This window comes from Salmo salar, chromosome 29 (assembly GCF_965601325.2).
Source record: "Salmo salar chromosome 29, fSalSal1, whole genome shotgun sequence".
In the NCBI taxonomy this organism is placed as follows: Eukaryota; Metazoa; Chordata; class Actinopteri; order Salmoniformes; family Salmonidae; genus Salmo; species Salmo salar.
The window spans coordinates 34300143-34310632 of NC_138319.1; the positions used below are offsets into that span (position 1 = coordinate 34300143).

Sequence of the window (10490 nt, forward strand, 5' to 3'; positions counted from 1 at the left end):
GGATACAGATAACAGGGAGGGAGTGAGAGAGAAGAACAACTGGAGGAATCTCACTGTGACCACCAGTGTTATGAATAAATCCTAAAGGCTCAGCATTGCGGGGGGGGGAGAGAGAGAGAGAGAGAGAGAGAGAGAGAACATTGGTGCATCTTTTACCTCAGAAGCCTGGAGAGGCCCGTCAGAGACTGCAGATAAATATACTTCACCTCCTCATCACCATGCAGACTGTGTAAGAGCTGATCTGAGGTCCAAACCTGACACCATAACCCCCCCACCTCCTCATCACCATGCAGACTGTGTAAGAACTGATCTCCTACTCATCACTCCTCCAGGATGGCTCCCTCCTGTCATCTTCTGCCTTCCAACTCCCTCTTTCCCCTACTCCTATACACTTCCTACTCCTTGAACTCCCACAGCCACTACACTGGTCCCACCCTTCTGGAAAGGGGACTATTTATTTTGCAGCTTTTGAGAACAAAATTAAGTCCACAGTTTTAGATTGTATTTCTAAATCAATCAAAAACAGCACATTTTCACAGAACGGCAAGGCAGTACAGCCCGCAGGACCTCGGTGAGGACCGAATGTGTCCACCGGGGCAAAATGCCACCACTACTCTGATCAGTAGGAATAAAACGGGGAAACAAAGTTCAGGCAACGGCCTGAGAAAGTTCTCTCCCGTTTCATACCGACTGAACATGACCCAGAAGTCATCCAGTGCATCACAACAGAAGTCTTAGATCATGTATGTGTGGAAAGCGCAGACTTCTCCCCAAACAGCTCAATTTGTACTTCAAACACACAGATGATTGACAAGTAAAAGAGTGGTAATTTGAGTGTTTGAGAAAGTACTGTCAGAAAAGGAGGAAGGAGCTTCTTTGTTTTAATTTATTATAGAACGAGAAGTCTTTCTTTGGCCCTTCAGTCAATACTATACGAGAATTAGGCTGATCTTCACACAGGCAGCCCCATTTTTATATTTGTTTTCCACTGGTATATTGACCAATCACGTCAGACCTTTTCACATCAGATATTTTTCAGAGCTGATCTGATTGGTAAAAAGACCAATTAGTGTGGGGGGGGGGGGGGGGGATCAGAATTGGGCTGCCTGTGTGAATACAGATGGTGGCTGGGTGCCTCGCGGTTAAGAGCTTTGGGCCAGGAACCAAAAGGTTGCTGGTTTGAATCCATGAGCCGACTAGGTGAAAAAGCTGTCAATGTATTCTTGAACAAGGCACTAAATCCTAATTGGTCCTGTACGTCACTCTGGATAAAAGCATCTGCTAAATGAAAGACCAACGGCTGAACGCAGCTGGTGGCCACCTGCTCAACATGTAGAATCGTTGGGAAATTAACTGAAACTGGACAGCCAATGTTCTGTGGTCAGAGGCGACAAAGTAGAACAAGCCGCTGATTTTAAAGTACACTGGACCGTTGGTTGCTCTGGTGTTTCCTCTAAAACATTGCAAACAAATAGAAAAAAAAAATGTATTACCACAGACTCGGAATATAGTTTTTATTTATAATTTATACAAAAACTTCAACTGTATCCAAAAGTGTGCAATAAATCACTATCGTTTATTTTTCAAAAGAAAAGAAAATGTAAACTGAAGTTGTTTTTTTCCTAATAAGGACTTACTAATAGCTACTAATGATATTTACATTGACTAAAACTGTTTACAAATCTACTTTGTTCTCCCAAGATAACAAGTCATTGTGTGTACATATTTCAAAATGGCGACATTCTCTTTCCCCATAGTTTAATACAAGGCAATATCATGTTCATGAAGTAACACAAATGTGTAAAACACACAAAAAAAATGTTTTTAAATTGTACCAAAGATGTCCATGATAGGAGCGAGGATAAACAAGATGTGGATAAAAACAGGTATTTACCAAATCATTGTAAACAATCACCTTCATTTGCAGAGATGCGCAAACAAACAAACAATATAAAATGGGTGAAGCTTGTTCGCCAACTACTAAACAACTTATGAATTCAAAAATGCTTTAGTAGTTTGAACAAGCGTCAACCCCTAAAACTCACACATAAGGCAATGACTCAGAGTGATAATGAACAAAACAAGTCACGGGCTACTGAAGTATCATAATAACGTCTCAGTGAGTGTTTAGCCAATTGGGGATCTCTTTGTCTGGCTCTGCCACACAATACATCAGGGTTCATACAGACAGTGGTAAGTCAAAATCAAGGACCTAAGTACTTTTTCAAGCACCAATATTTTTTTCAAGGGCCATCAATTTGTAATAGTTCCTTTTATGCAATTGCTTCTAGTCACCACCAGATGGCAGTATATCACCACAACCTCATGGAAAAAAACAACTTATTATTTCACCAGTACCTTACAAATTCTACTCAATAATAAATTATTTCTCTACTTATTTATTACATACATGAACGGTAAGTCAGTACTGATGTTGTAATTTGTGTAGTGATGAGCAGAGTTTTGGGCATTTCCTTATGGTGAACGCATTTCCTATTCACATTACGACACGATTCCAGCTTTAGGACTACTGTGTTTTTATTGGGCATCTACTACTTAATAGCTACGCCAAAGCATATTTTTTCCCGAATGGCAGCTCTAGAGTCGCGGGTCGGGAGAAGGCTGGGTGGGCTGTGTGAGGAAAACGGCACCTGAATGGCCAGCAGAACGGCAGGAGCACGGCTGAGGCTTAATAAAGCGTAATTTCACTGGCGATGCGTGAATGAGGCGGTTGGTAAAAAAAAAAAAGCTCGATTCACCCATGCTCGCCATGTCAAAGTCTGACGCATTGTTTGCACCTTACACGGTGTGGCTTGATTGGGTCCAGTGATGTAGTGATAAACTTTTTTTTTTTTTTTTTTAAAGGTGGGTAAACTACACTGATCAAAAATATATAACCCAACATGTAAGGTGTTGGTCCTATATTTCATGAGCTCAAACAAAAGAACCCAGAAATGTTCCATATGCACAAAAGGCAGGATTTAATCTACATTTGACCAGCGTTTTAGCTATCGACGTGACGTTTGGTGGCGCATAATCAGTCAGTTCTGTGGTCGCCTGGCAGCCAGAGCGCCAAACGTGAAGAAATAACACTCTGTAGTCTGCCTGGAATTTAATATGCAAGACCAATACAATTTTTTGCAATATTTTTCTTAAACATATTTGATCAAGTACTTTTCATGTACCAACTGGAGAAATTGTCCGATTTTCAAGGTATTCCAGTACTTGAATTTCAGAGTGTCAAATTCAATTACTTTAAGCACCTCAAGCACTTTGTGCGGACCCTGAATAAAATAATAAAATACAACTAAGCGTACATTCGTCAAACAATTAAACATTTTCATTTCACATTTGTTTTCTTCAATTCAATGTTCCACATTCTAGTCATCGTTGGTCCTTGATAACCTAGCAACAGTCTTAGATATGACACTGGTGTCTTACCCTTTGTATCCCATAGACATAACAAAATTCAGTTCATTTCATTAACAGGTACCCCACCTGTGTGTGCTCTGGAGAAATCATATGTTGGACTGTGTGTTGTGACATGTTTTAATGCTGTTATTCCAGGGACAATATTAGTAAGGGGAAACAATGGAGATTTACCAGTCAACAGTACAGTGAAGAACCGTGCCCAGAAATGTGGCTTTATCTTCAAGTAAGTGGAGATTTTTGTCTTATATGAAGCAAAATATTTTACCTTGCTAAAACATGCATACAGCCATTCCCTTGGTATATCCTCTCACACAGCCATTTCCCTGGTATAACCTGGAACAAACACCCTACTAGTCCCCAAAATGACAGCTGAATGTCACAAGTCACAGGAAATAAAACAAATATTCAAAACTCCGTTGCACACAGAACACCCAGCTGGTGATGGTGATATAACTGAGTAGAACAATCCTTCTACACCAGACTGACAACATTACCTACATCCTTCATTCTTATACATTTCAAAGCAATAAAATGCCAACAAATCTTTATGCAACACTTTTGAAACGTGCGGACAACGTCTGATCTTATCTACCCTCTGCTATCCGGGTGTCATGGTAACCACCTTAGATACCAACAGATCATTACTACCTAGGTCTAGACTATACATATCTACCAGCCTACCAAAGTAGTCAGAGATCCTTTTAACATACGTAAAACTTTGATTCCTTGTCAAAGTATCTGTTTAGAAATCACTTGCATAGCATACCGAGTATTATTTTCTCCCTTTTGTTCTGATACAAACAGCCCAGCCAGACTGTGAATATGTAGGTTAACATTGACAATAAGCATGACAGTGGATCCATTTTAAAATTGTCAAACTGGAAAACTGCCATGAAGTCGAGAGTATGACATCACTCATGCAAGTCATTGGGCAAACTTCCCACAAAAGCCTCAATCTCATTCTCCATGGAGCAGGACATTACTGCACTGGGAGGGAATTCTGTCATGTACATCTCCTCTCCCACTCTCCTTGCGACCTCCCAAATATGAGGAAGGGGCTCCAATATTCATCTATTCTGGCTTCCCCCCCCCTCAAATGCCTCGACCTAAGCAGCCCCATTTTTGAGATTCCTTCTCACAAGGTTTCCTTAAAATGTGTTTAGTGATAAATGTTGCTGTAGAAATGAAAATGTGACTCCCTTTTTACAGTCGATACTCCTGTCCCGTGTACTGAGTAGGCCCAAGTTTCTACAGCGTCTGACCGTTCAAACACCCTTCATGCACACAGAGCTAAGCATACTGCACTGAACATGGCACTTAAATTGGTCCTAGGGCAGCCTTTTCTGACACTCCTAATAGAGAAGCAGTTAAATGTTTATCTTCAGGTTAATTACTTACTGATATTTGCCTTTAAAAAGCGATGATATTGATGCATGCTTATTAAGTTGAAGTGCATGGCGACACAGAAACCATCCTGTATCTTTCCTAATAGTACCATTATAGTGGGAGAGAGAAAGTTGTCTACATGCACCCACATACAGCTTACACTTCTTATTAGCAGTTGTCATTAACCAACTTGATGGATGACAAATAAGGTTGAATTAACCCTGTTTAAGAACTCAGAAATTAAGAGGATAAACTTGTTTATGCAAAAAAATGTAAATAAAAAAAATTGTTTGTCAAAAGATCCGCCCCATTGCGTTTAGAGTTGTTGGAGATCTTTCAAATAAATTGCCAAATGAAGCATAAAACAAATCTGACTGGATATGCATTTCATTACGGTTTCACTTAAAAGCTGGCTTGGATTTGACATCTTAAAAGGCTGCAGTGAATTAAATGAAATGTATATTTTTTAATCTGTAAATTTCAGTCAGAAGGCAAAATATTGACATTATTCAGAAGGCTGAACTTGCCATTCTAGCGTTTACAGTTTTCTACAGCAACTGGGGAGAGAAATATTGATCTTTAGATCTCACTGCTGATAAATGTTGTTAGCTGTAACTTAGTCACGCTGCACACTTCCTGACAGATTCTATGATGTCACTCTGGAGGCGTGGCCACAATGACTTAACCATAACTGAGAAATGGAGGACTGGACACTAACAAAAATAACCAAGGAGTAATCTGAAATGACACCCTATACAGTGCACTACTTTAAGCGAGTGCTCTGGGGAAAAGTAGTGCACTACATACAGAATAGGGTTCCATTTCAGACATCCCTGGACACAAACAAAGAGCCAATGGAACCCAATCGATCGTCTCCAAACTACGAATGTCTGTAAACCTTTGTTGAATCTCTTAAACTGAACACAAAAGTGCAAGTTGCTAACGTCGTCTGTCCCATCTCACGTCTGTGTCAACCGAGTCAGTAGTGCTTCTCTTGCAGGTAGTCTTTCATCTTGTTGGGCAAAGGCAGGTTCTGAATTAGGTCAATCCTGGTATACTGTCTGATCACAAACCGACACAGGTACTGCAGGGAGCGCACGTGCATAAACCGAGACACGGGATTGGTCAGCCTGACGGGGTATGTGGCGGACCCAGGTAAGCGAGATCTAGAATAACAGAAGGCTCCGTTCTCAGAGTCTTTGACGGAGAATTCTATCAGGTCCACCATGGACGTGTGTCCCTCCACATCAGGCTGCTCATAGAAGCTGAAGCGTCCGTTGGAGTGTTCAATGCGGGTGTGGAGGGTCTTGGTCTGGGAGCGGAAACTCAGGCTGAGGAGGTACCTGTCGTCCGAGCTGTCCCTGACCAGAAACGAGCCGTCAGGCAGGTTGACCAGCTTCTCCTCGGCCTCCCAGCGTGTGATAGGTCCCCAGTACCAACCCTGCCTGGCTAGCTTCTTCAGCTCCTCAGTCAGGCTGGTTACCACCATTGGTCCACTGCTCCGGACTGAGTCATACAGCCGACTCACCCCCGGAGCAGAGTCAAGGTCAAAGTTCAGATGTTGCCTCACCCGGGCCGCCATGTGGCCGTCTGCCCCGCCGAACCTGGAGTAAGTCCTGGGGATGTTGTTGCTGGGTAGAGCGGGCAGGAGAGGGGAGCGCTGGGGAGGAGCGGGGTGTTGTTGAGCGTTGACCCTGTCCCTGCAGCTATGGAGCATCACACCGTTAGAGCCGATGAAGAGGCCGTTCACCGATTGTGACTCCATGAAGAGGTCCGCTGGAAGGTTCCGGTTCAGACTCACCAGATCCTGGTCCTCCTGACTCTGGTGGTCGGCGTGGAGGGAGCTACTGTCCACCTCCGTCACCACCTCCATGGGCGAGGACCTGTCCAGGCAGAAGGAGTGAGAGACAGAGTGGGACCCCTCTGGGTACATTCCCTCATCTAAAGGCATGGTGTACTGGATGTAGTCCTGCGGCGTGAGGCCCAGGACTACAGGCACGTGTTTGTCAATGTTCAAGTCTCCGTTCTGCGGCTGCTGGAGGTTCTTCAGGGACTCGGCCTGCTCCTGGAAGATGTTCTCCATCTGAAAGTCATGGTGGTGGAACTCCTTCCGCACGCCATTCAGGTTTGGGCTGGGGGAATGGACCATGGCTTTAACCTTCACCTCCATTTTGATGCAGGCCTCATCTGAAGCGACAGGCCGCAGGGGCCAGGGAGATGGGCTGTAATGGTGGCTACGGAGCGACGCTGATCGTAACGGACGCTGGGCCTTGACCTCGTTGAAGCTGATTGGGACCGAGGAGGAGGAGAAGGTGTCATCATCGTCAGCCGACCCCATGGCTAATGAGCCACCTTTGACCTTGGCCTTCTGCTTGGCCGACAGCCTCCTCTTCAGAGAACCCATCAGGCTCTCGCTCTTAGACCGGCCCTTGTTGTGTCCCGCCTTCTCCTCTCCCACATCACCAATTCCCAGGTTGCAGCCCGCAAGATCTTTAGTGTAGCAGCCCCCAAAGAGCGAGTCCTCCTTGGAGAAGTCAGCCGCTAGCGAGGGCTGCTGGAGCATGACAAAGTCCCCCCCTCCTTCCTCCTTGACCTTGATGTTGAGGGACTTGCGGATGGTCTTAAGGCTGATTTTCTTCATTCTGAACGGCCCTCCTTGGCAGGGGCGGCTACTCTCCTCCTGGAGTCCTGAAGACGGTGCTGCTATCCACAGAGTCCTCCCATCAGGCTGGAGACAGCTGGTCATATACACTGCAGAGCGCTCATCCCCTTAGAAAACACAAATCATATTTTTTTTTAAATCACTACAGTTCCACTTTATTTTTTTCTTCATAATACAGTAATTTAAGTGTTTCTCATACCAAATAATGTGTTTCTATAATTCTTGGATGGGCCAACATTAGGCCTACAGTTCCTCTACCTACATTATATTAGTAATCAATACCCTCATTCAATGCAGATAATCCTGGTACAACACATGCACACCTCTACAGACGTTTCAAGACACACCCTGATGTTTACTGATAAGCTGAACCTTTTATTATCAGTGCACAAAGTGATTACTCACCATTGCATGACTAGAATTGGTGACTCAGTTGGACTAACGTTCCATCAGCTTTCCCTTGGTCTAGAAATAAAAAAATGTGATCATGTTGAATCTGATAGCAATATTGTGGGGATTTAAAATAGACCTACATTTGTTTTGTAGGTAAAACTATGAATGTCACCAACCATAGTGACATAGCAGAAAATGATTCAGCAATCGTTCACCTGGTGTCTTCACACGTCCCTTTTACAGTGTTCATAAAGCTATTGTTGGCTAAATATTATTTACAGACTGTTTCAAAATGAAATGGTGTTGTTAGCTAGCCAGCTAAAATATGAACAGAATGAATGCCCGTAGCTAGGTAACGGTAGCTAGGTAGCGTAGGCCCTCATCATTGCTAAAAAGTCAGCTAGTTTATTGATTGCGTTTCTAACCTCAAAAAGGTCATGTTTTGACAACACATACAGTAGTTGCATGTTAAGTGCTGGTCCCATGTCTCATGAGCTGAAATAAGAGATCCCAGAAATGTTCCAGATGCACAAAAAGCTTATTTCCCTCAAATGTCGTGCACATCTTTGTTTACATTTCTGTTAGTGAGCATTTGTCCTTTGCCAAGATAATCCGTCCACCTGACAGGTGTGGCATATCAGGACGCTGATTAAACAGCATGATCATTACATGGTGCCCCTTGTCCAAGGCATCTCTAAAATATGCAGAGTTCATAGACGTCTCAAGTTGAGGGAGCGTGCAATTGGCATGCTGACTGCAGGAATGTCCAACAGAGCTGTTGCCAGAGAATTGAGTGTTCATTTCTTTACCATAAACTGCCTCCAACTTCATTTTAGAGAATTTGGCAGTATGTCCAACCGGCCTCACAACCACGTGTATTGTCGTGTGGGCGAGCAGTTTGCTGATGTCAAAGTTGTGAACAGAGTGCCCCATGGTGGTGGTGGGGTTATGGTATGGGCAGGCATAAATTACGGACAACGAACACAATTACATTTTATAGAAGGCAATTTCAATGCACAGAAATACGGTGACGATCCTAAGGTCAGCTGTTTTTTTTAAGGTGTCTGACCAACTCATGCATATCTGTATTCCCAGTCATGTGAAATCCATAGACTAGGGCCTAATGCATTTATTTTAATTGACTGATTTCCTCAAACTGTAAATCAGCAAAAGATTTGAAATTGTTGCATTTTTGTTCAGTTTCCTTGTATTGTTATTAAATAATTTGCCAAGTTGGCCGTGGCGCTAAACTGCATGGTCTTGTCTGTGCCAGCTGCCAAATTAACAATGTTAGCTAATTCGTTAGCTACGAAGCTAATAGCTAGTTAGCCATCTGGGCCTACCACAGTCTTTAGTTCTGCTAGCCATCTAGCTAACTAGCCATGTTTACATTGTTAAAACTTTAAGAGAACTGTAACATGAACGGTCTAAATGAATCATAGTTAGGTATCCCAAATACGACGTCAGTTTCACCTTGACAGCTGAATATCAATGTAGTTGACAAATGTTAATATTGTGTTGACACGTAATACTGCATTTAGCTGTCTGGTCAACCAAGTTAGCTCACCTAGCCAAATAACGTTACTATAGCTAGCTAACTTGGCTGCCTAGCTACATTCATTAGCTATGAGTTTATTAAACGATCTGTAATAATGTATATTTGGGTACTTACTTCGTTAGATGAACATCTGCATACGTGGTAATGTACACTTGAATTGTGGTTTTCCCGAAATCTGAAAATGGAGCTAACGTTAGCTATTTTAGGCCGGAACCGAGCTGAGCTAACTTGCTAGCTACTTAGTTTAGCCAGTCGGCTAGCTTAGCAGTCGAACACATTTCGTGAAAGCAACTGTATCTCGCTAGCTACAAAAAAAATTAAACCAAAGTGTGTTGCAATAGTTCCCCGTTTTAGCTATGGTTATTTATGTTGTATTGTAATACTTCAACAACAATCTATTTATTTAAATACTTTCTGTCGCCCTCTTCTTCTCTCCTTCTGGTGCCTGTTGAATTGTGGGAGAGAGCAAGCTGATAAATACAGCGAATCACATCCAGCCTCCAGGCTGCTGATGTATGAAACCATTTCTGAAATTCCTTCCAGACATAGCTGGAGAATGGGTCACAGAATGGTGTGTGTGTAATACAAATAATGTTATTCTATTGGCCTACACATGCCCCAGACCAATGAATAAAGAACACACACACACACTGGGGAAAAGAAAGCAATGAACATGTCAAATAGTATTTTTTTTTAAATTATGGTTGACTGTTTGGGTTCTATTACCTGTTGTGCTCACCATACCATTCTGTTTGGCTCTCAGAATGCACATCCTACGCCCATTCAAATGCCAAGCCCTGAAGGATGTTACAACTAGTAATAATATTTTCCATGCCAATATTATGAGTCCATTTTCTGTCACCCGCAAAATTGACTCTATTGCTTTTCCCCAAAGCAGTGTTACTTAGAGAATTATGCAAGTAAGCGCATCCTAATTTGTATTCTGAAACATATCATATTGGGCTGTCCAATTTTTCCAAACTGTTTTTCTAAGTTACCTCATATCAGAGCTACCAGCTCAAACTTGATCTAATTAGTGGACTAATTAGTGTCAGTTTT

General features: G+C 42.7%; 1 protein-coding gene across 2 annotated transcripts; it reads right to left on the reverse strand.

Annotated features, from left to right (window-relative positions):
• Window positions 1-1500: 1500 nt before the first annotated feature.
• Window positions 1501-9960, reverse strand: LOC106590621 (suppressor of cytokine signaling 6). Of its 2 annotated transcripts, XM_014181749.3 has the most exons (3): window positions 9546-9958; window positions 7886-7945; window positions 1501-7587 (listed from the first exon to the last, which is right to left on the reverse strand). In XM_014181749.3, the coding sequence occupies exon 3, from the start codon at window positions 7562-7564 to the stop codon at window positions 5798-5800; it is 1767 nt and encodes a 588-aa protein (XP_014037224.1). In that variant the 5' UTR covers window positions 7565-7587; window positions 7886-7945; window positions 9546-9958; the 3' UTR covers window positions 1501-5797. The 2 variants fall into 2 exon arrangements, with proteins under 2 accessions (XP_014037224.1, XP_014037225.1); XM_014181750.3 differs by lacking the exon at window positions 7886-7945 and having other exon boundaries at window positions 9546-9960.
• Window positions 9961-10490: the final 530 nt, after the last annotated feature.

What these genes read in the sequence shown, in the direction of transcription:
- LOC106590621 (XM_014181750.3), bottom strand. Translation starts at nt 7,564, where the DNA reads ATGACCAGCTGTCTCCAGCCTGATGGGAGGACTCTGTGGATAGCAGCA.